The sequence below is a fragment of the Pezoporus occidentalis genome, unplaced genomic scaffold (genome assembly GCF_034315485.1).
Source record: "Pezoporus occidentalis ecotype Australia unplaced genomic scaffold, CSIRO_AGI_Poc_V1 ctg39, whole genome shotgun sequence".
NCBI lineage: Eukaryota > Metazoa > Chordata > Aves > Psittaciformes > Psittacidae > Pezoporus > Pezoporus occidentalis.
Window position 1 is genome coordinate 9,194,631 of NW_026915713.1, and position 26,228 is coordinate 9,220,858.

The 26,228-nt window shown below is 37.5% G+C and overlaps 1 protein-coding gene across 1 annotated transcript in view; it reads right to left on the reverse strand.

Moving 5' to 3' along the window:
• Positions 1 to 2,575: 2,575 nt before the first annotated feature.
• The window catches only part of FIG4 (FIG4 phosphoinositide 5-phosphatase), a 70,508-nt gene continuing 46,855 nt past the window's right edge, over positions 2,576 to 26,228 (reverse strand). Inside the window, exons 21-24 of the mRNA XM_062632541.1 lie at positions 23,524 to 23,719; positions 19,042 to 19,124; positions 13,728 to 13,817; positions 2,576 to 2,867 (exon numbers count right to left, since the gene is read on the reverse strand). Of these exons, the coding sequence (XP_062488525.1) occupies positions 2,690 to 2,867; positions 13,728 to 13,817; positions 19,042 to 19,124; positions 23,524 to 23,719 (547 nt within the window). The 3' untranslated portion in view covers positions 2,576 to 2,689. The remainder of the gene's footprint in view (positions 2,868 to 13,727; positions 13,818 to 19,041; positions 19,125 to 23,523; positions 23,720 to 26,228) is intronic.

Sequence of the window (26,228 nt, forward strand, 5' to 3'; positions counted from 1 at the left end):
TCCCAGGGAGGAGCAGAGCCTGCCCTTGAGCTTAACCCTGCGGCATGGTTAATGTCAGTTTTAGCACAGGTAACAGTCACAGAAGGTGGTGAAGTGAGTCCCAGCTCTCTGCATGTCTGAGCCCACCATTAATATTGAGGAAAAGGTGCTGTGAGGGAATAGAGACATCAGAACTGAAAGGATCAGAACTCCTGAAGGACCTAAGCAAGCCTTGTCACTGCAAAATCCCTCACTGGACACACCAGTGAACCTTGACATGTGCCAACACCAGCTTATTCAAACAGGCTGTACCCACTTCCCTGGGAGTATGAACAAAAAAAAAGGCTCTCTTCTGTTGGGACAACTCCACGCAGTAGGATGTAGAGTGCTGCTATAGCAGGACTTGAGACAATCAGACCACTTTAAATGTTCTCTTACTTTCTTAATCAGAGCAGCGCTTGACTTTCTCTAGAGGAAAAGATTCTAAGTGATGTCTACAATTTGTTCAAGCACTAACATCCTGTACCCAAGCCAACCACTTCTCAAGAAAATGTTACAAAGACACAGAGAACCCAAGAGAAACAATACACACGTCTGTCACTGCTACAGGAAGTAGGAAATCAGGCAGGACAGATAATGCCACAGCATGCATTTAAAAAGAAGGGATATGGGTTGCTGAAGAAATGGCAATTTATTTTTTTTTCTCAACAAAAGGATAAAATTTACATAGTTTTCTTCCAGAAAGTGAGATCTCCAAAAGGAGAAGACTGATACAGTGGGAAATCTACAACTTGTGGCATAGTTCTGGGTAAGAAAAACAATTCTGAACCACAGGTGGTGAAGAAGAAAGAGAAAAGGAAATCAAATAAACTACCAAAAAGTCAGAAGAAAAAGAACATGACTATTTGACAGGCTACATGCTTTGGAGTTTATACAAGTGAAATCTGGCCCGAGTCTGTGAAAGCCAACAGAACTTCCCTGGGATCCTGCACAAAAATCTCAAGAAGTCATTAGCAAAACAAAAAGCTGCCACAAATGTCACCCCAGAACTACCTATAGCTCTTTTGCTTTCTCCCCTCTGGTAGCTATAGCTGTGTGCACATTAAAAGGATCCTATTTCAGCGCCACAGGTGAGTCTCTCTGGAAAGGAATGAGAGTGAGAGAACAAAAAGTCAGTTGGCATTGCAAGCACAAGCAAAACTCACAAGGGAATGAAACCTCCAGTGAAAACACTGGGGAATAACTGCTCCTAAAGGCACAAAAGTATCAGTCCAAAGAGGGTCACAGAGCAAAGCTTAAGCTTTTGGGAGAAGCATCAAGGAACCAGTGGCTCAGAAATGACTGAGTTCTCATTTGATGTTTGTACTTCCTGACTCCACAAGAACCAAAGTCATCATTGTAAGGTGTTCATTTTGGTACTGTATTTCAGTGCAACCTTCAAACACACTGAAACAATCTACATATATTTTGGAGGAGAACCAACAAATTTCTCGTAACTATTTTATTTGTCCATGTAGTTGAAAGATTATTAATAGCACTGAAGAGTTAAAGAGAACACCATGTTAGTCTCCAGAGCCAACACAATCCATTCGTTTCATGTTTATACGTATTTCACACACTTTTCCTTCAGCTTCTGAAAGGGAGATATAAGCATCTATTCAGAACTTCTAACACGGCTGAGACCTGAACCTTACCATCACAAGAATGGAATAAAATAGGTAGATGCAGAGACAGCATCTCTGAGTCTTTTGTAGAACTGAACTTGCTAGATGGATGATGGGTGTATTTTCTTTTTAAATTAACCCTTTACATGTATTAAGCAGCAGATCTGTTCAGACTGAAAGTTTATCATTCAGGCAGTGTTAAACTGGAATTCTTGGTTTGTGTGTTGTTTTCTTTTTTATGCAAGCCTAGTAAAAAGTAACATTAGCACCCTGCATCCTGCAGAAACACAGACACAGGGATGGAAAGACAATGCTGCAAAAAGGGTAATGCCTGCAATATGGAAAAATGACAGGATGGTTTTGTGCCCTGTAAGAGACTAAACCCAATAAAGTGGAGAGCATTCCTTCATTCGCAGATGCAGTCAGTAAGTGGTTTACCTCGGATTCCTACCAGAAGCCCATAATAATTTGTCACAAACCATCTTCACCGGCATGTGACAGATTCTGTAGCTACTAGCACCAGTAAGATTAGTTTTGACACAAATTAGGGTTATAAAGCTGATTTGTCTTGATGGAAGTCATTTTAGCACTCAGTTTGTTAAAAATCTAAAGAAATATCAAAAAACATTCTGCTGTAAAAAAAAAAAATAAAAATGCTGTCATGGAACAAAGAGGAAGAAAACTATTCTGATTCTTATGTAGGAGAATCAGCTTTACTAGCAAACAATGTAAGAAATTAATATAAAAACCTAAAGCTGCAGAATTTTCTTTGCCATAAATTGCTATATATTCTTCAGTGACGGTACGTGCTCTGATTATGTACCTAGTCTCTTAAGATACACTTTCTCTTTCATCTGAAAAGAAGATACTTAAATCACTTTTATCCTGTAAAGCACAAACTGTAAATGGATATTAGTAAAGAATAATAAATATAAATGTTAGATAATAAATTTATTACTGCAAAATAATAAAACTAGATTTCCTTTCTAAAATTATTTTTATGACCTATCAGTACAGTAGACTTTGCAGGAGAATCCAGCTCGTATTTACAGATATCTGTTTCGAATGTACTCTCTGTACATGAGGAAGTCATCTTTTCCCAGGGGCTGCATGTCTCCTCTTCCAGCCTGAATGTGCGCATGAAAAATCTCTATTGATTTTCTATCAGCTCTTGGAGGCTGAACTTCATAAATATTGTCTTGAGAAAAGGCGGAGATGGGTACTCTGGCAAAAAAAAAAAACATAGAGAATATTTGGAACTTCAGGTAAAAATTTTCCACAGAAAGAGTATTTCTTTTCCTTGAAATACACATGACAGTCAATGAAAGGACAATGTCCAACTAGATAATTCATTTACCTAGATTTTTATCACTACTGCAGACCTGATAAGACCCAGCTTTCCAAGTAGGGTAATTAGGTAAGTTGTCACTAATCACATTACAGAATACTTTCTCACTTCCCTCCACTCTGCCCTCATTTCTTCATCCTTCCTCGGTGAGTAAGCACCCCAGTTGAAACAGATCTGTGCCATGCGTTACAGCAGAAAACAGAAAAACTTCATTGAACTATCCACGTAGTAGCAATTATAACACGTGATTATGCTCTGAATAGAAAGGATTTATCAGACAAGAAATTTCCATCTAATTACAAAGAAACAGACAACTTGTTAGCAACAATAGCTCTTTGTACACTGGGACTGCTGATATCTTATGAAAGCATGTTTTTTAAATAGCCTCATAAAACACATAGTATATTTGAATCTTAATATCTAAACCCACTAATGAGAAAAACACGAAGTTTGAAATTTTGTAAGAACCTGAGTTTGTCAGACCTTTTCTAAGCAATGCTGTTAATCAGACTCACTCAAAAGGTAGAAGCTTGTCTTCTAACTGTAACTCTCGAAAACTGCATAGCCAGCAGGTCAAGGGAAGTGATTGTTTCAGGGCTTGAGAGACTGTATCTGGAGCAGTGTGTGTCTCCTTTAAGGTTCTCCAGTACAAGACAGACAAATATTTGGATGAGTCTGGCAAAGGTCACCAAGATGATTAGAGAGCTGGAGCACATGGCATATGAAGACAGATTGCAAGCACTGGGTTTGTCCAGCATGGAGAGAAAAAGCTTAACCTTACTGCTAGCTGGAACTACCTCATGGGAGGGGGTCTGTGTGGAACCAGACTCTACTTGAAGTGTGGGATGAAAAGACAAATTTCAAAAAGGGAATGCATGGGATATTGCAATTAGATACAAAAGAACTTTTTTTCCACTGTGATGGTTGTCAGTCACTATTGTTACTCAGAGAGGCTGTGGAACCTCCTTCCCTAAGGATATTCAACAGTCAAGTATATGTAGCCCTGAGCAACCTCATCTAATTTGATCCTCCTCTGAGCAGAGGACTGGATCAAATCACCTCCAAGGTCCTTTCTAATTCTTAATATTCTATGGTTCTAAGCCAAACTCTTCAGTAGCAATGTGTTCTGCACTACCAATAGCAAAGTAACAACAAAACTATTTATAGTCAATATATAATAAATGAATGCTAAAAGTACCTGTGTAGCAATTTCCATTTTAGAGCACTTCAGCTGTATTCAGAAATACACTATGTACATTTCCCAGCGATATTTTAGTAATTTATTTATAAAATACTCCCAGAGTTGAACAGTACAGAGGTTTTACCTGTGTGATAGCAGAAGAGTTTGGATTCCACAACTTAACATTGCCATCTGAAGTAAGCTATGCATTAACTTTTCCATCTATTTAATTTAGAGGAAATCAAATTTTGAAATTAGCTACACGAAAAAAACAACTGACAGAACTATGATTCCATAGATGCCACTGTCATGACTCACTATCTGGGCGCTCTTCAAGGGACAAGAGGTATTTTTATGTGTACAATCTATTTTAAAGGGAAAAACAACGGAAAACTGGGACACCCAAACAATGGCAGAGCCCTTCTACAAATGAAATGCAGTAATAATCTTCTAGTTACATTAAGAGCACAAGCTAACATTTGACACTTTCTAATCCAAGATCTCTTAAAACGACCGAAAAAATCCTTGTTCCCTTACTTTGTAGCTCTTTTTCTCACTAAAATATGTTGGATTTTGGATGTTTCATCATGTGATGATGATGATGACACATTATATATAAACCTTATATCATCATTATAAAATGACTGCAATGTATCATACAGTATAGTATGAATAATATTCCACTACAGCTGGAATATAGTATGTAAAAATAAAATATGACTTTCAAGATGAAAGTCGTATTTTTCAATTTCATATTTACATTTGTATTTTTCCAACACACACAGCAATACACTAAGTTGATTATACTTTGACTGTAATGACAGAATTACTTATACAGGTAAACTACTGAATTTGAGAAAAATAAAATCACTGGCCACCCACATTTGGCTGCATAATTAAAACCAAGTTACATTTTACCAGGATGTCAACGGAATTTGCTAGGTTACATCACAGAAGCATTTGGCTATTCTAGAACTGGAGAAAAAAGTAAAGCTGAACAGTTTGCAAAAAGTTTGCAAAAATTACTGCTTACAACATATTCTTATTTTTCCTTTTTTTCAATTCCTGTTTAGGCTTATGAGTCTTAGAATTCTGTGGCTCTACAGTGGAAAGTAAACAAATACTAAAAATGTGAGCAAGTTACCTACCCGTATAATTAGGATAAAATTTCCAAAATGCCTGCCATTTTTATGCTTTTCTTAAAACTCTTATTTCAACAAGTTTCAGGAGTTTTAACACAAACCTCTAATTTCAAAAGAGCTGAAGCTCTTCTGAAGAGTCCAACCTCTGCTATTTACTCTCACTAAAATCAGCATTTTATTTTAGCTTTTATTGGCAAACTGTATGAGTAACACTATGGAAATTCTATGATACTTAACATTTTCTTGATAGTTTATTATAAAATATTAAGGTAGGTGTTTGCAGAACTGATACCAAACATTAGTCTCACTTTCTATCTAAATGCTTAAAAAGTAGATTGCTTTTCAAAGCAACCATAACTTTGCAGATATTTACCTAGATGAAAGCATCTGATCTGAGACTCCAGCAATTGTATTTGACGCTAGCATGTGTAATAAGTTCGCAATGTCACTATCTAACACCAAAAGATGTCATTTACTCAGATATAGCTGCCCTCTCTAGCCAACTAGCAAGTGAATAATGAAGTAAAAGAACAAAACCAAAGCCACAACACTAACTTGATGCCTTCTCTATTTATTGATGTTTTTCTAAAGACACGACATTTCTGAAGCACTAATGAGTCAGAAGTCATTTCCTTAGGCTCATGGAAGCTGGGCAGCGAACAGTATATAATTTTGAATACTTACTAACTAATTCTCAATTTTCCACCTACTTACTTCAACATGATAAAAATATATTGAAAGAACTGCATGTTCATGCATGCTAATTTTGATTAATAACCCTGTATTAAGCTGTAACTATAGTAGAGTACTTGTATTATCCAGCCATTTAATTAAAGTCTTTTCTTTAACACTATTATGTAAAAATCTAATTTGCTTAATAAGTTTAATATCTTACAATACAGTCGCGAAGGACAGCACATTATTTATGACTTGACTATCAGATCTCTATAGAGATCTGTATCTCTATGGCCTCCCAGTGAAAACTGCACAGATAAGAACATACACGTCATGAAGGACAGCACCTTTGACATGTAAAGTGCATTCATTTTTATCCCACTTGTGAGCAGGCTCCATGGTGTTATGGTTACACCAAGAGCAACATTATCTCTTCAGTAAAAGCATATACAGCTAAAATCTTCAGTTATATATATATATATAATGAGGATGGACCATACTTCGAAGGAAAAGTGCATGGTGATGTGCTTAGCTCAGAGCTCTCAGAAATACAGCAGTCACCAGAAAACCACTTTGTTTCAATATTGATTAGTTCTCCTCAAGTCTCTAAAGCATGCCTGAAGAGGACAAAATGTACTGTCACCTTATTTGAATCCCAAGCAAATATATTTGACCTACAAAACTCCAACAAAACCAGAGTTTTTTTTTGTTGTTGGTATGTTGGTTGATCCTCCCTCGCCCCCCCAGACAGTATGTCTTTAAATTGCTTGCTGTGCTCTTGAAAAAGCTTTCAAGAGAATTTTCCTTCCTTAGGCACCACCACCTCCATATAACAAAGGTTCAGTTACATTCTTTGTGAGTGGAGAAGACTGAAAGACAGGAAACCTCCTCTGTCCAATAATAGTGCTTGTATCTTACAGAACCAACCAGCAGCAAAACTCGGACTGCACCCTGTTCCTACAACAATCATCTGGAATTTCAGCAGCATGTATAGTTTCAAAGGTTAGAGAAAGAAGGGACTCTTTCTACACAGGTATACATCTAAATGAGCATTTTACAATCCAAATTAGAAGCAGCTTCTCTACAGTGCAGACAGAAGGGATGAGAAGGTCAGAACATCTGATACAGAAAGGTGGTCTCTGAGGAATGATCAATCTTTTAAATAGGGATGATTTATACTGAGCTCAAACTAATTCAAAATTTAAAGATCAAACACACAAATGAACCTAGGGGTAGTGCAGGGCACAACAAAACAAGTACCAAGACAAACCCCAAACGACTATTGTGTATGGTTTTGGAAGGGCAAAGCTCAGACTTACTTTTTCAAGTAGGATTACTTGAGGAAGACAGTTCTCTTAAACTAATGAATAGAAATTTATCACTTCACAGAGAAGACAGAGGACAGGTTGAAAAGGGTCCTGAGAATACATTAAGGAAGTCTAAAAGTTGATGGGCTAAGGTGGCATATAGTTCAGTACTTTCTGTTTTTTTTTTTTTGCTAGAAACTGTTAATACTACAAAATTCCAAATTCAACAAAAGCAAAAAAGAAAGAGCTAGATTTACTGTTATATTCCACAGGAACTGGTTACAGTCCTATTTTTAGTGAATATGATTTCAGTGCTGCTGACATTATGGTCAAAATGGACTTGACAGGCAAAAGTGAGAAACACCAGCCCACTAACCCCAAAATAAAAAAAAAAAACAACAAAACTCTCCCAAGATTCAAATAGCAGAACTTCTGAAGCATTTTAACAGTGATCACTACTTTAAATGATACAACAGTGTTTTATGATTTGGAAAAAGGCAAATTTAGTAACACAACAGAATTTCACATATTAAGAATAAAAAGAGTCTAAGACCAGTTATAAACCTCAAAATGTTGGTTTGTGGTTTTGGATTATTTTTTTTCTAGTCTTCTGAGACTACTACATTAATTTTTTAACACATGCTACACAGAAAGGCTAAACCAGGTGGACAGCAGATACAAACTAATTTTTTATGTGTGTTGCAGTAACAGCAAAGTCCCCATCAAGTCAGAATTGCACTAAGTACTATTTTATAGCTTGAAGTATTTTTTTCAGTATAAAAAAGCACCCTTGGGTTTTGAAAAAGGATGGCCAAATTTCATCACAACTCATGTATCATTCTGAAGGTATGCATTCCACTGTTGCAAGCTTTACATCAATGGATGGTATGAGATTTGACATGTAGATTTTAATTTATGATTCACTGTAAACAGCGAGGAAACATGGAGGAACCCCAGATCAACTGTGAACATTCAGGTATTAAAAATGTAATTTTTAAAATTTTAAACAGATATAAATAAATTAAAATTATGATCTAAGTCACCATGAGGCAGATAAATGTTAACAGTTTTATTGTTAAAATAATATTCAGCATCTCAGTTGACAACTCTACCAAAAATGCTAGGCACATAAGCTTTTTCATCTGAAAAGCTCAGAGCTTAATATTGACAGAACAGATGAATGGGAAAAAGACAATTCCTCCTACACACAGTGATCTGAATCACAAGGAGTTCAAACCATTTTCCCCAGATCCCTGGAAACAGCTCATGCTCTGCTCCCTGATCTGTCATAATGGTATTATACAAGACAACTGAGCCAATCTAACAAATTGCTACCAGTCGCATAAGAAAGTTCTGCTGCATTTGACCCCGTGGCTCTGTCTCTTCTGTGCTTGCCCTAGTGACTTTCACTGGTCTAAATAAACTCATTAATCTACCAGGAAACTATTTGCTTTTTTTGCTGAAATTAGTTTGCTGCAGACTGATGAGCTGAACTGATTTATGGAGCACTGTAACAAGCAGCAAAGCTTGCACAAGTAACATAAAGAGCAAGTGGTAAGGAGGGAGGAAGGGAAAGAACAGGACCTTCCCCTTTTGGTGGCAATGAGCTGTTAGAATTCTCTCAGTTTAACTTCTACTGTCAAACCCAATCGTGCTGTGACGTAAAACATACCAAACTCTTTCACCTGTCAAACTCCATTTAATAAACCATCACAACATGGACTTTATAAATATAACCTTCAGTTCCCAGACAGCCCTTTTCCCTACAACTCCGATCCTACAACTCCAATCATGCTATTGCTTTTCCCCAGAGCCTTCCCAGTAGAATTCTTTTGAGGTGTGTGACCAAAAATGAACAGAGCCTTCAAGCCCCAAATGACAAGATTATTCCTTTTATGTGGTGTTGATTCTTGATACTCTCTTGCCTTTTCTAGCCAGCCGGAAGTACTAAGTACTTTCAGGGAAAGTGCCCACAGTGATTTTCAAACCACTTCCCCAGAATATAAAATGAAGATACTCTCAGTAACAGTCATCTTAGTCAAGCCATTTTGCAAGACACAAGCACAAAGACGGTGCTAAAACCATTCAGAATCCCAGTGAAGGGCAATCTTTCATCTTCAGATAAAAGACAAATCCAGGTAATTTATAAACAGCCTGACAAGTAAATTTCAAGAGAATTATCACAGGCAGGAAATGCTGAAGAATCACATAAATGTTTTGTTTAAAATACTGAGAGTCACAAAGAGGAAAGAGTCAAATTAAGTGAGAAAGGCTAATTCTTAAAGCTATTTTTAGAATGCTTACAACAGTGGATACATGGGGGTCTAAACAGAAATTAAAAGTTATAGTAATACATCTATGTTGGATCAGATAATCCAAAATGGTTAATTATGTCATATGTGCTTCTTAATATACAGCTGTTAAAGAATGTGAGATCCAGTACAGGACATCTCAAAGTAAAATGAATCCAAATAGTCAGCAAACAGAAAAGAATTTAATCCATCATAGAGGAAAAGAGTTTTTAGATAAGGAGGGAAGTAAGAAAGATGATTCCCAATTTAACACAGGTATTTATATCTCTAAGCAGCTGAAGCAGTTCTTGTTTTAATTAAGAGGCATAGCTATCCTGTTTCCAAGAAACGGAAGAAATAAAACGAGTTGTAGGTAAAAACACAGTATCTATTCAGACCCCTCTGGGAGATTTCAAAGGGCAGACTACGGATAAAAAAAAATTGCAAAGCACCTTTGCGGAAGACTAGGTGCTGCTCTGACAAAGCAAGGGGCTACCTAGCAAGAAAGCACTTTATTGAAGTGCAGAATATGTATAGAAGAAAAAGGAAATCCCGACCGCCACCCTATCAGGAGAAGACAGATAAGACACCTTTGTGATTTAAGCTCAGTGTAAACAGATGACAACATAAACAAGTTATTCACCTATAATTTCCAAGAATACTCATAACAATTCTTTATATTATATATAAACACTTTCACTGACATTCATGTAACTTTTTGATCTGAAGCAACATAGTGGGGTGCATATCTGAAGCAGAGCGCATGCAAAAAATCACTGTACTGTGAAACTAATGACACAGTTCAGAACCCAAGATAACTTGTATTTTCCAAAGTCACTTGTTGACTAATGGCACCTTTTGACTCACTGTTTCCACAGCAGAGTCAAGAAACTATTTAGATATTTTGCATGGGTTTAATGTATAACATAAATATACTTAACACTTAAGTATCCTTTATTCATTGAACTTAACATTTAAACATCCTTTATTCATTTACTTCTGCCTTTCAACATACAAAACACCCCAAGAACTCCTAGCATGTAAATACGCAGAAAAATTACAAGTTGAATACCAACCTTTATAGTACAGTTATGAGTAACAATGCCATGTTTACAACTATAAAGCTATTTTTATCTAATCCTCCAAAAAAGTCATTATACTAACAATGTTAAATGGAAGTACTGAATTAACAAGAGAATTGCTCTAAACTGAGGCAGGAGTTCTCAAAAGTAACCAGTATTTTAAAAAACTTCATTAAAGTTATAAACTGTACTGCCCTATTTCTACTTTTTATGTTTTAAAGCGGTATTATAGATTAAAAATACTCCAGCAGAGCGTTTAATTTCCACTTCTTTAATAAAGTGGAAAGCACAGGGTGCTCCACTGTTCACTGATTTTTGCTTAATTACTTTTATCTTCATGAGAAAATAATGTATATAACGTGCATATACACAGAAATAAACAGTAAAAAAGCCCATATACTACTTGTACGTAGATTACACATTTAATATCAAGGGAGTTTTTTGAAAACATGGACTGTATGGCCTATCTCTGAAGACGAGGTATGTTTTTCAAGTATTTAAAGAGAACACAGGCCTGGACCATGCTGCAGGTATCACTCACTAAAGTGTTCTCCTGCTTGAGCATCATCAGTGCCTCACAAAACCTAACAGGAGAGTAGATACCCATGAATGAATTAAAGCTGGTGCACAAACATTGCTGCTATACTGCATAGGCTACAATGGGTACAGGCACTGAAGACAGCTTGTACTCCGATGTACACAACCAGCTACTCTATTATAACAGCATTAAAGCAGTTCCACACTCTTCTCCAGAAGGGCTGTAGTCAATCAAAACACTCAAGTCCCTGTTCAGGAGATAATTTTCTGTACTCCGTGACAAATGCAAGAAGTACATTTAGAAAGTTACTGAGAGTATCTTTCTCAACAGTATTACTTACACTACACAGCAATGAGTACTAGGGAACTAGGAACAAGCGCACTGTGTCTGCCAACAGTAATTATACTACAGCTCTCAATGTCTCTCTTCACATACATGATAATAGATTGTGCTAAAAGTAATCCAGCTCTGTTTAGCTCCTTTTAGCTCTAAAATTCTATTCTATTTTTCCTTCATGGAATTTCTGTGAACAAAAAGAGGAACTTCAATATTCTTCCACATTCTCCACTCCTCCTCAGTATTAATTCACTGAGTCACTGCAGTTCCTGTTCACATATCCACTTTTTGCTCGTAATCTGTGCTCACAGCTTTTAATTTAAGACAGAAGCATCTCTTCTGTACTTCTACAATACATATTTGAGTTCATAAATATTACTGAAGTGACACTGTAAACATAAGAAATACAAAAAGAAGTATTAGCTTTACGTATTTGATAAAAATGGTCAAAAGCTTTTAAAGTTGTGAGGGGCTTTTACGATTGAAAAAGAATTAAGAAAAAAAAAAGAAAAAAGAAAAAAGGTTTTCTTTGAAAGCGTGGAAATGACAGCAACTAACCTAAGCCTACATTGTATCTCAGTGCTGATGAGAAACCCAAGCTTTAGATTGAGCGATTTATTTTACTATGAAAAAGACTGGGGTTTAATTGCATTTGTATCTCGAAGGAACTACTGGAGAATCAAATTCGCCTTTTTTTTTCGTTTTTCAATTAAAAATGCACCTAACATTAAATTAATACAAGTTACCATAATTTTTCAATTTCCTCAAGTGCTCCTTGAGAAATAAGGAAATACACAGCCCAGAAAGTGCAAGATGTGCCTCAGCTGCTGTTACTGAAAACCCTCTCTTTTGATCTAATCTTGAGTATAGTACATTCATGTTATTTTGCCTCTAAAAAGTTAGTATTCTCCAAGGAAATTTCTGATTCAGAGCAGAAATTCAAACTCTGTTTCTGAGAAAGCTTCCTCATTTCAGAACTGAACAACATGCCTCTAAGAAATGGCTACATTTATAACTTTTCTTGAAAGAAAAATCTGTCACTGTCCAAACAGTATTTAAATGCTTTTAAAAAGCTGCAGAACAAAAACTGAAGAAAAAAACTAAGCTGTATAAAGATAGAATTTTAGGGGGAAAAGATTATATACTGTAAGATACCCTGTTTCCTCTCAGATCTGCACAGAAAAGCACATTCCATAGAACTGTCAGAGAAGGAGGATCTGCATGACTTGAACAGTAGCACTGACAGGAGACACAGATTTGTGTGCTCTATGACTTTTACATTTCCACTATTCAGAAACACATGGAAATTACACCTGGGAAAGGAGAAAAATGAACATCTGACCCATCAGAATTATGTGGATAGACTCTAATGAATGCTGTGTTCATTTTACAGCAGCATAGCATGGGGAATAACTTACTCTAAGGGGGCAAGAAAAGAATGATTATCTCCTACACCATCAAAAATGCCATTACATAAAAGCAATTGCCTTTGCTCACGGCAAAAGTATTCCTATTATTTGAAAATATTTTCTTAATAACCATTTCCCTTCAAACATTCAAGGTTGTTCCTTCACATTTAAAAAACAGTTTTACAGTTTGCCAACCTAATTTATTATTTTAATACCCATCAGATGTATTTTTTAATAAAACTACAGGGACATTTACCTTCAAAGTGCAAGTGAACGATGAACCATGCACAGTGGTATCATCACTTTAAATGCATACAATACCAAACTACAAAGCACTGCTGTTAGGCAAAACTGTCTCATACACAATATTAAATCTGTTTCATGTTATCCTGCTCTCTCAGCCCTACTGAGACACTCCCAGTCTCTATCCCTTGCTTGGGTTAAGTGCTGTGTTCAAGCATCACTCACTCCATCAGCATGGGAGGGGTGGACTAGAAGCAGTACAAGAAACAAAGCTAAAGTTTCTGTAAATCAGTGGATTGCAGTAAAGGCCTTGTAGTACTATGAAGTAGCTGTGCTGCTTGGTAAGAGATGACATACTCCAGAGACAAAAGTAAATAAAAACTGCCTAGGTGAAACTAAAAAAACAAAACAAAAACAAAAAAAGCAACAGAAGTATGACTCAAACAATTTATCATCAAATTTACCTGATGATTTTCCAGGTCTAAAGAAAAAAGCAAAAGCAAGCTGAAGGGAAAACAAAAAAGAATACTTACAAATTTATAACCCTATCCAAGTGGTGTTTTGAGCACAACTGCTGGCTGTTCTTGTCTTGTTTATGCTGACTCTGTCCCAGCTGAACAAACCTGTGGAAAGCAGTAGACAGGAGAATAAATCAAATAAATAAAAGAACTATTTCCCCAAAATTCATCAAATGAAAGATGATGATATAAAAAATGAATCTTTAAGTCATGTTCTGTAAGTCAATGATCATGATCTATCTCTCTGATAAACAAAAGGGATTTTTAAAAATTTACATGGTGCATGTGCAAACTCAGCAGCATCTTTTAGCTTGAAAAAGATTTGCCTGTTAACTGGTGTCACCTAGTATGTCCAGGGATACAAACAGACCTTCCACCCCTATGAAACAGGCAGCTTGCTACAGTCAACTTCCTGTGCCTTTTTTCCAAAGAAAATAGCCTATCAGAAAACTCAGCAGAAGACAGAAAAGTTTCAGATTTTGGTTGGTCCTCAGCCAAAGTCAGTCTAGTTTATTCAGCTGAAATGTGGTTAGTCCAGATCTCTTATTTACAAGCACAACCTTCTGGGAGAACTCCCCCACCTCCAAATATTTGCTGGAAAACACTGAAAATGGAAAATACTGTTATGGCTTTTTTTCTTGGCAATGAATAGGAGCAAAATTAGTTAAGCACTAATCTCATTCAGTCTAAGAAGAAAAATAAGTTTCAAATATATGTGAACGTAGCTCTCCCACACTTAAACTTGTTTGCTTTCCAACACATCCATGCTACTGAAAACAGACGTAAATGTTAGTTGTAATTCAATACTTCAATTCTCTGATGTGGAGGGTCTTTCCTAATAGTTAGCTTCCATTTAGCTTAATATAGTCTTATTGGTTATTTCAGAAATATTTACTACATTTGAACAGAGGACAGTTAATAGTGCAAAAGCAACTGCATGGAAGAGTGTATAGAAGATAAAGGGACAATACATTCCTTAAACAACTTATTCTGGCTTTTCTTTCTGCTCCATTCAGATTCTATTCTGTAGAAACAAAAGTCTCAGAAATATGCAACATCACTTTGGATGTCGAAGGAATACTTTCATTCCTAAATGCAAAAATTATAAGTGGAAATAAAGATATTCTGGTGCAGGAGCTTACTACTGAAACAAGCTTAAAAAAAAAAAGGAACCAAACCAAATAAAGACAAACCAAAAGTGTAATTTAATTAATTGCTTCAAATTATCCAATATTCTGAAACAAACAAGGCCCAGATTAACACATGCAACCAGACATCAATAAGATACTCTGCACAGCTGATCTGCAGTACACATCCTCAAATTATTTGAAGAACTTCCTGTCCCTTCCAACCTCAATCAATCTGAGTTTCCGTCATTTCTATTTTGATGAGAATTAACACAGTTATCTCAGTGAAAATTTGCTATACAAATTCAAAGTACTTCTCATTTGCATATAGAATTAATGTAGATCAATGTAAGGTAACCTAACCTGAAGTACTTTAAATCAAGTCCCTGATGCTAATAAAGAAAAAACATACATAACATGTCCAATGATGTCAACTAGAGTCACAATCTTGCATCTCCATTTCCTTTATTACAATAATAGAAAAAGACTTGAAGCGAGAACTGTAATCCTACTGTGAAATAAATTGCTGCTATTCTCAAACGATGTACATTGTAATAAAGGACGTCAGTAAAATCTATACTTTCCACATGAGACCATAAATAGCACTATGTCTTTTTAGCTAAAAGAGGTAAAGAATCTGTAATTGCCATATATTTTTTAAACCAGCATTATTTGAGAAAAACAAAATAAATGCAATCTTTTTTTGTCTTGATATGGATGGGGAGCTAAAAAGCCCCCATGAAGTTTACAGTGTTACTGTAACAATAGACTGAATGTCCAGCCTGAAAAATGATTAAATGGGAAGTAGCTGCAATTCTGGATGTTGTCACAAAGCTGTTCATCTGCATAAAGTGACTTGTAGTAGACACCAGCTCTCACTAGGCCATTTGCAGAACAATAACTATGCAGTACACCAAACGGTAATTGACACATTGGCATCCATTTTCTAGTGGTTAAAAATAAAGAACCAAAGTTAGAGGCGTAAGGAAACTTAAAAATTTAAGAGATAATGAGAAACATCCTCCTCAGCCCTATTCAAGAGTACTATCATGGTTCAGCTGATAGGCTGGAGGGAAGGAATGCCATCCAGAGGGACCTCGACACGCTTGTGAGGTGGGCTGATGCCAATCAGATGAAGTCTAACAATGCCAAGTGCAAGGTCCTACACCTGGGTCAGAGCAATCCCAGGCACAGCTACAGGTTGGGCAGAGAAGAGATTCAGAGCAGCCCTGTGGAGAAGGACTTGGAGGTCTTGGTTGATGAGAAAATGAACATGAGCTGGCAGTGTGCGCTTACAGCCCAGAAAGCCAACTGTATCCTGGGCTGCATCAAAAGGAGCGTGACCAGCAGCTCAAAGGAGATGATCCTGCCCCTCTACCCTGCTCTTGTGAGACCTCACCTGGAGTATTGTGTGCAGTTTTGGTGTCCTCAACATAAAAAGGACATGGAACTGTTGGAACAAGTCCAGAGAAGGGCCACGAGGATGATCAGGGGACTGGAGCACCTCCCATATGAAGACAGGCTGAGAAAGTTGGGGCTGTTCAGCCTGGAGAAGAGAAGGCTGAGTGGAGACCTCATAGCAGCCTTCCAGTATCTGAAGGGAGCCTATAGGGATGCTGGAGATAGACTCTTCATTAGAGACTGTAGTGATAGGACAAGGGGTAACAAGTTAAAACTTAAACAGGGGAAGTTTAGATTGGATGTAAGGAGGAAATTCTTTCCTGTTAGGGTGGTGAGGCACTGGAATGGGTTGCCCAGGGAGGTTGTGAATGCTCCATCCCTGGCAGTGTTCAAGACCAGGTTGGACAGAGCCTTGGGTGATATGGTTTAGTGTGAGGTGTCCCTGCCCATGGCAGGGGGGTTAGAACTAGATGATCTTAAGGTCCTTTCCAACCCTAACTGTTCTATGTGATTCCATGATTCTACTATCTTCAAATTACTCAGCATGTGGGAAATAGACAGAAATGGGAATTTCACTGAACTAAAAAGTGCAAGAGGAGTATCTCCCACTAAAGAAAAATTAACAGAAAAAGACTTTCAAATAAAAAGGAAAAAAATGTTTTGAGAGGCTTAATGAACTAAGGATTAACCCTCACATAACACTAAATGAGAAGATACCCTAGTGAATTAAAACTTCCTTCACAAGTTGAAGAGATTACAAGTAAAAAAAGGTAATAACTGCTATTAGACATTAGAAAATGAAAACAAATGTATACAAGCCCCTTTCAACGCATGCCTCACAAGTGTTCACCATACAGTGTTTTTCTCAACATGTTAGTTTTCTTACACCCCTTTCCTCAAACTCCATTAATTGTACAATCTAAACAGGTGTTTGAAGCATTGGTTTATTAAGCAAATGTTATTGTTTTGCATTTCTGGTGTCTTGCACTGGCGATCGCTCTCTTGGTAACAGCAGAATAAACCTTTAGGAATTAAAAGGCTCTTCGAATTGGATCTGAATTTCTCCAAGTGATCTCCAGGATTGAAATTCCATTATTCTGACTAATTTTTAAAGAAAAAGATTACAGTACAATAAAGAATCTCCTCCACCAGGGAATTGAACAAGTAACTTTTTGATTCCATTCTAGTTCATCTATTGCTGAAATTATTCTAGTTCAGTTTTGGTTTGAGCTAATTCAAAAGGTTCAAACTGATTTCTCATTTAACAAAAAAAAATAAAAATTAAACCAGCTTCTTTTTGACTTCAGTCAAAATACTGAGGAAAGAATGTGAGATACTGATATCAAGGAAAGAATGTAAGAACAATAGTATTAAATGCGCATCTTTTAACAATGGCAACACATAGCCAGCACTCTCTACGGCGTTAAATTCAGAGAACAGCACTCCTGATACAATGGGAGTCACTGCTTTTTCTTGGAGAAGCATACCATTAATTTGCTGATCACTCCTGGGGAGCTGACAGTTTCATGGCTCCTGCAGGAGTGGTGATAACTGTCTTGTAGAGGATAAAACACCAAGTTACCCTTGAATAGAACCAGTTTTTGTGTAGCTGGAGCTCAGAGGTAATACCTTGATGATTTCCCACCAACACCTACCTCCAACTGCTCACAGTAAGCTAGCAGCTCCCAGCTCCTGAGGAGAGCCTGCAGGTGTTGCACAGCATGTGGCCTCACACTTTAGCAGTTTACCTCAAAGTGTATAAGCTGAGTGGGGATTTGCCAGACCACCTTAGGAGCTGCGTTTTGTCTTGTGCTTTGCTGTATATTACTCACTTCCAGTACGTATGCTTTGAATTTACATATCCATTTATTAAAAGCAAGTGGCTGTTCACAATGCGGTGTTTAAGAGCACATTATCACGCACACTATGCTTAGTGCTGTGCATGTATATATATACACACACACAGAGGCACACGTAAACCCACATGCCGCATATACTTGCGCTTCATTATTTCACGGAACTCCAATAATGACAAGGGCCAAACGGACTTCCCCCTCTCCTGAAACTTACACTGCAAATATCTGTCACTTCGATATCCATGCTTCTACAGTGTGAGTTATTCTGACCAATTTTCTCAACTTTTCTCCTCATAACCTGCCATATATTTTGTAACAGTCCCAAGATCTCCATATAAAACCCACAATTTTTCTATTTCAAGCTCAAAGGCCAAAACAATTCAAGAAAAAGGGCTACATATTATTCAGAAAAGTAATTTTCCTTGACCAAAGTCACACAACCATTTAAATTTGAGGAAAGGCTGACAGTTAATGTCCTATTTGTAGAGATGTGTTGTGTTAAAAGAGACTTAACTTCTCCTGGTTTGCATGCATTTTTATAGAAGAGGCTATTTCACAAATGACCGATATGAACGGGCATAATTCAACATTTGAAAACTGCAAAAAACCCCCAGATTACACAGCTTAGAACCATGAAACCACTCCTCATATGGAATTTATTAATTTCTAGAACTATATTAAGTGATACGTATTTCTACTGAAGCATCCTTCATTCGACTGAAGTTCCAAATTTTGCATTCAGAGACATCTCCATAACTTTCACTGAAATTAGAATCAACACAGACATCTGAAAAGAGTTTGATTTTACAAACAGAAAAGTGCATATATCCAAATATGTCTAAAATTTATAATTTAAATAAATGTAATCTAGAGCAACACTTTGACAAGCTACATTTAACTAGCTCCAATTATGTTTTACTGATTACCACTGGAAATTTATCTCACCTAGTGTATATTGTGAGATCCTCTTCTGAAGGAACATCTGAAAGATTGACTCCATACACATCTTTTGTTGATTGCACTACATTCTGGAACATAAGAAGAAAGGTTCATACTGAGAATGTCATAACAATATTCAAAGAAATGTTTGGTTTCAAGCAAAGAATTCTTTCTAAACTTGAAAATATTTTCAAAAGTGCAGGCAAAACCAAATAAGTTTCTCATATCCACAGTAATCTTGGCTTGTGCATGTGTTTGATTGGGTTTGTTTGATTGATTGTGGTTTTTTTTTTTGTGGGTTTTTCTTAGTTAAAAATAATATTCAAAACATTTGTTCAACAAATAAAGGAAAGGATTCTTGAAAGATAACATCAGATAAAACAACATATTAGTAGCATAAACTATATTTGTAGGATAGATATAATGATGTAGGTATTAAATTCTGCTGTGTTGGAACTTAATATAGAATAAATCATATTCATTCCAAACATGCTCCCACATTTGCCTTCACATTTCCTGCTGTCAGTTCTGAAATAATTACAAACCTCAGGTTGAACAAAACTATTTTTATTTCATACATTACAAAATCATGTCAGTCAATCATAACAAGGATCCAATGCATATGCAATGCTTCACTAACAATGTCGAATGATTCAGTGTTGAACTGAGGGGGTTTACTGACAAGACATGTGACTGCAAGTCAACTGTAAAAATATTTTTCTTCTCATTTAAAAAGATCCAAAGTCAAAGAACAACTTTAGAAACATATGTGCTGACCACAAGTACTAAAGCATTTTATTATTGACTTCTGTGAGATGTGAACAGAAAGAAACTACCTGTTTGGGTTCTTCCTGAAAAGAAAGCTTCCATAAGTACTATGCCCTCAAAAATAATGCATCTAAGAGAAGCTTTGAACTTTTGAAGAGAATAGATTTACAATGGGCAGGCGGACATTAGCAATAACCCAAGTTAATTGCTAACGCAGCAATTCATCATAACTGAATAGGTAATACTTTTCAGCACTGCAACCTTAATAAGCAATGACAAAAATTAATAATGCAAATTATAACTAAAATTCAATGCATGAAAATGTGCTAATAAATAGGAAAATATTTGTTCACGTGCATTACTGAAACAATAAGAATAGCTCACCCAATTGTAAGCCATTAAAATTCAATACTATCTTAAATCTTACTTTGTTTTTACATGCATCTTTCATTTAAGCATCTTAAAAATCTAAAAAAGGTACCTTAGGTCTGAGTGTTGAATTGTGTTCAACATACAGATAGAAAAACTGACATGAGCACTTGCGCAATGGTAAGAATCAAGAATAAAATTTCAGGTTAGATTTTTGTTAAAGAAAATAAACAACAAACACTTGCTCTGCCGGGTACTCTGTTATTCAGAGATAATGAAAAATTTCCAGAGAAAGTATCTTGCACAGACAGAAACAAATGTACTTGTACTGGCATGACAATTAAGCCAAATTGCCCAAAATAATACTACACTTTCTTAGTTATTTCATTGAAAATGCTTTATTAAGGTTAGGAAGAAGACAGTGCTCTACAGAAGGCTGAAAAATGCATTATCTAAGAATACATAACCCTAGGCTAAAGACTGAATAGAATGAAAATTTGAATTGTAGTAGAAAAAAGGTAGTTTTATTCTCTGTTGATTATCAGACATGGCATTTTACACTGACTGAGGTCATAAATACTGATGTTTCTTTAAAAGTGATAATGTGTACAAGCACAGCACTATAACCATTTAAATTACTTGCGACTAAAAAACCCAAAACTACAAACAGGAAAAAAAAAAAACAACAAACCCAAAATACAGCAAGTATTTTCCAAATCTGTATAGTCGCCATTAGCATACCCTTTCGCTAAGACATTTTCAGAGGTAGCCGAAATGGATACCTATAGGAAAGATTTTGAAGTAATGTTACATGAATTACAAATTAATATTTTCATACAAATCAGCACTAAAGGGATTGCAACTGCAATAGTTTTATACACCAGGGAATTTTTTTTAAAATGTTATTTTTTGCTATGTTTCACTATTGCACAGTAACAATAACAGCAAAGTTTTAAAAGCAGTTGTGCTAATATAGAATCATAGAATAGAATCACAGAATAATTAGGGTTGGAAAGGACCTTAAGATCATCTAGTTCAAACCTCCCTGCCATGGGCGGGGACACCTTACGCCAAGTCATATCACCCAAGGCCTCGTCCAACCTTGTCCTGAACACTGTCAGGGATGGAGCATTCACAACCTCCCTTGGGCAACCTATTCCAGTGCCTCACCACCCTCACAGGAAAGAATTTCCTTCTTATATCCAACCTAAACTTCCCCTGTTTAAGTTTGAACCTGTTACCCCTTGTCCTATCACTACAGTCTCTAATGAAGAGTCCATCCCCAGCATCCCTATAGGCCACCTTCAGATACTGGAAGGCTGCTATGAGCTCTCCATGCAGCCTTCTCTTCTCCAGGCTGAACAGCCCCAACTTCCTCAGCCTGTCTTCATATGGGAGGGGCTCCAGTCCCCTGATCATCCTCGTGGCCCTCCTCTGGACTTGTTCCAACAGTTCCATGTCCTTTTTATGTTGAGGACACCAGAACTGCACACAATACTCCAGGTGAGGTCTCACAAGAGCAGAGTAGAGGGGCAGGATCACTACCTTCGACCTGCTGGTCATGCTGCTTTTGATGCTCCCAGGATACAGTTGGCTTTCTGGGCTGCAAGCACACACTGAAGCTGGCTCATGTTTATTTCCTCATCAACCAACACCCCCAAGTCCTTCTCCACAGGGCTGCTCTGAATCTCTTCTCTGCCCAACCTTTAGCTGTGCCTAGGATTGCTCCGACCCAGGTGTAGGACCTTGCACTTGGCAGGGTTAAACTTCATGAGGTTGGCATCAGCCCACCTCACAAGTGTGTCAAGGTCCCTCTGGATGGCATTCCTTCCCTCCAGCGTATCAACCGAACCACACAGCTTGGTGTCATCGGCAAACTTGCTGAGGGCGCACTCAATCCCACTGTCCATGCCAGCGACAAAGACGTTGAACAAGACCGGTCCCAACACCAATCCTTGAGGGACACCACTCGTTACTGGTCTCCAGCCGGACATTGAGCCATTGACCACAACTCTTTGTGTGCGGCCATCCAGACAGTTCTTTATCCACCAAGTGGTCCATTCAGCAAATTGATGTCTCTCCAATTTAGAGACAAGGATGTCGTGTGGGACAGTGTCGAATGCTTTCCACAAGTCCAGGTAAATGACATCAACTGCTCTACCCCTGTCCATCAGTTCTGTCGCCCCATCATAGAAGGCCACCAAATTGGTCAGGCAGGATTTCCCCTCAGTGGGTTGTCACCAAGCACCTTGTTGATTTCATGTGCCTTAGGATGCCCTCCAGGAGAATCTGCTCCAAGATTTTGCCAGGCACAGAGGTGAGACTGACTGGTCTGTAATTCCCCAGGTCATCCATTTTCCCCTTCTTGAAAATGGGGGTTATATTTCCCTTTTTCCAGTTGTCGGGAACTTCACCTGACTGCCATGATTTCTCAAATATGATGGACAGTTCCTTCAGGACCCACAGATGGATCTCATCAGGTCCCATGGATTTGTGCACATTCAAGTTCTTAAGATGGTCTCGAACCAGATCCTTTCCTACAGTGGGCCCAAGGTCTTCATTCTCACAGTCCCTGCATCTGCCTTCCAAGACTTGGGTGGTGCAGTCAGAGCCTTTGCCAGTGAAGACTGAGGCAAAGAAGTCATTCAGAACCTCAGCCTTCTCCAAATCCAGGGTAGCCAGTTCTCCTTATAGCTTCCTGCGGGGGCCTACCTTCTCCCTAGTCTGTTTTTTATTTGCTATGTACTTGTAGGGTCCCTTCCTGTTACCTTTAATACCTCTAGCTAGGTTTAATTCTAACTGGGCCTTAGCTTTCCTAACCTGGTCCCTCGCTTCCTGGACAACATCCCTGTACTCTTCCCATGCCACCTGTCCTTGCTTCCACTTACTATAAGCCTCTTTTTTCAATTGAATTTTCCTCAGGAGCTCCTTATCCATCCAAGGAGGTCTCCTGACTCTCCTGCTGCACTTCCTTCTAGTTGGGATGCAACACTCCTGAGCTTGTAGCAGGTGATCCTTGAGTATCAACCAAGAGTCTTGGTCCTCCCTGCCCTCTAGGGCTGTATCCCATGGAACCTTACTAAGCAGGGTCCTGAAGAGGCCAAAGTCTGCTCTTCTGAAGTCCAGGGCAGTGAGCTTGCTGCACGCTCTTCTCACTGTCTTGAGGATCTCAAATTCGAGCATCTCATGATCACATATCTACACAAAGAAATTACACTGGAGACCTTTTTCGCTTAATTTCTCAGTGCTTTACTTCTGACCATTCTATAACATTTAGTGGGGATTTTCTTTAAGGAAATGTGAATTTTAAGTCCATGATTAACCTTCTTGCCTGCTACAATAATTTCTTACCTCTGTGATTTTTGTATTGTCTCCTGCATCAGTCACTTTTACTGGAGTTGAACGCTGTGACACAGCACCTTCATCTTCTTTGTCTGTCCCAGAATCATCTTCAGAACTACTTGAAACTGCTTCTTCACTTGGGGGTGGAGGAGCACTAGCAGCTGTTTTCCGCTGCAGCACAGTTTCTTCTCTATTACTTTTGCTCCTGTTATGAAAAGCAGTGTGTATTTATGAAATTAGTGTGATATTAACAAGTATTTAAAATTCCCAATTTTGGTTACAATCTTATTTGGGGAAATGAGTTCCATTCTCTGGAGCAATTTCTTGCTAATCTTTTGAAACCCCCAATTGATTTACTTTTCTTCAATCTCTTCTTATTTCAGAGCATTTGAAGAAAGCTCAAAGGATCACGTCAGCTTTTCTCCACCAATTCTCTGATTTCTTATTTAAATCCCTTCCCCAGACTGAATGAATAAAAAGGAATAAAAATTAATTGAGACGTAACATCTTTGGATTTGATCTGGGAAAAAGTTTCACTTTTTGGCTTTCTTAATCTGGGGCCCCAAAGTCTAAATCATAATGTCACTTTTCCCCCTTCCTTTTCCATATCTCTCCCCTCAATTGAGTTTTTTAATCAGCAGCGTTTCCTTATGTGCCATGTACTTCTCCCTCTAGAAATTCTAGGCAATATAAAGAGCTGCCTTATTTGCAAAAATTGCTCAAGATACAGCATCTATATTCAGTAGACTAACACTGGGTTTAACTGTACAAACTGAAAGGTACACATTATTCTACATATCAGAAATTGTACCACCCTTAATCCTCTATATCCTTTCCTACTGCTCATAGATGGGTATGTAGCTGCACTTTCCTCTTAGACACTGTCACAGTCTTTCAGGGACTCTGGAGAAAGAGGGACTGGAAGACAGGCAATTAATATATTTTACACAAATACGTTCTGGAAACAGGGAATCCACACCTCCTCACTGAGGTGATTGTCCATATATACACTGACACTGTGTGTGATGTACTCTGAAGGAAAGCTCTAAAGGAAGACAGCAGCTTGCTAAAAGCCTTTGACAACAGCATGCAGTTTGGTGCAAATGCTGTTTTGAATTGTAGGTCTAATGTTCTAATCAGCAAATGCATGGAGGTCACCAGTATCATCTGAGCTCTAGTGGAGCATATCATGACTGTCACAAGAACTCCACCCCTTGCAGTCCAACTCATACAGCAATTTATCCCTGTAGTGAACTAGCTAAACTCTATAGGCTTTAGGAACACACACAAGCAAGTAGGAGAATCCTCCCAAAGGTTCTTGATCTGAGAGCATACCCTGCCCACAAGGACTTTAATATATCAGAATAATTCCTACAGATTGAACAAATACCTTAAGGGAGAAAACACTAGAGGTAAGTTTAGTTTCTAGTTATGCAGAAACTGACATCCCCTTAGACTGAAATTTACAGACAGCTATGAAGACATACTGCATTCTTTTTAGAGAAAATTAAGGTTATCTTCCCTGCTTTTCTAAATGAGGTAGAGGTCACAAGAAAAATAGTCCTTTCTGAGAGCTGCAGAATGAAGCAGGTAGTCAAATACAGGTAAAAGTGATAGCCCCACCCTCAACACATACTCAGAAGGTGGCCAAAATCTAATTGCCCTGGGGAAACAGAACACTTACAAAGGCAAAGATACCACGTCTGCCAAGAGCTAAATATAGGTAAGGTGGACAACTGAAGCGATATCTTACCCCACTGCACAGCCAATGCATGAGAAGCCTTAGGAGCAATACCCAAGGAGCCCTGGAACATGGCTTTGATCTAGCTGATTCTCTACCTGGTAAAAAACCCTAAAAATCACAGCGGAGGGCCTGAAGCAAAGTGCCTGAGAAAAATGTATAATGGTCAAGTATTTAATGGAATATCTGTCGAGAAATTAGATAACCCAAAATCTGACATTATATCAATGCAGAAGAATAAAGCTTATCCTCAAAAGTATCCATAAACTCACAATTCTTAGCAAAAATAAACTGTAGAACTGCTGAACAGTCGTTCTGCTTATTCCCAGAGTATTCCCATCAGTAGCATGAAATCAGGTTCTACTAGTGATGAGCATAGTCTACTCTCAACATTTATTGACAGTGAGTCCCTCGGGGTCAAGGCACAACAGATGTTATTTATGAGACAGTCAAATTTTGTGGCCTTTTGCAGAACAACAAGTTTTCAGATGAACTTATAATGTTGTGACAGCAAAGTTTAGTCATTACTGGCAAAAGGTTTCCTTAAAGAAAGAGAGAATGAATTGGTTCAGGAGTAATCTGCATAGCCCTTTTGTGGTCCAGCAGACCAAACACGACAATAGAATGCATAAAGTAACAAAGCAAGTTCAGGATGCAGCTAAATGAAACATTCATTTGTGCAAATAACTGTTGGTGAATTATTTTATATAGTGTTATCTGTAAATATTTTAATAACATTTTTTATCAACAACTATGTTGAAATTGGCATTGGCATTTATTGCTGGTTTGGGTTATGTTCTATTATTCAAAATGAACTTTTTTTTTCCTGTCATCTCCAATAGAAAATACAGTTGCCACTAGTATTATAATGATTACACAGGATGATCAAATTTTAATAACCTCTTTATCTTTATTCTAGATAAACTTTTCTCACAGGTTTCACTTAGAGTATAAGAAAACAGAAAAGATTAAA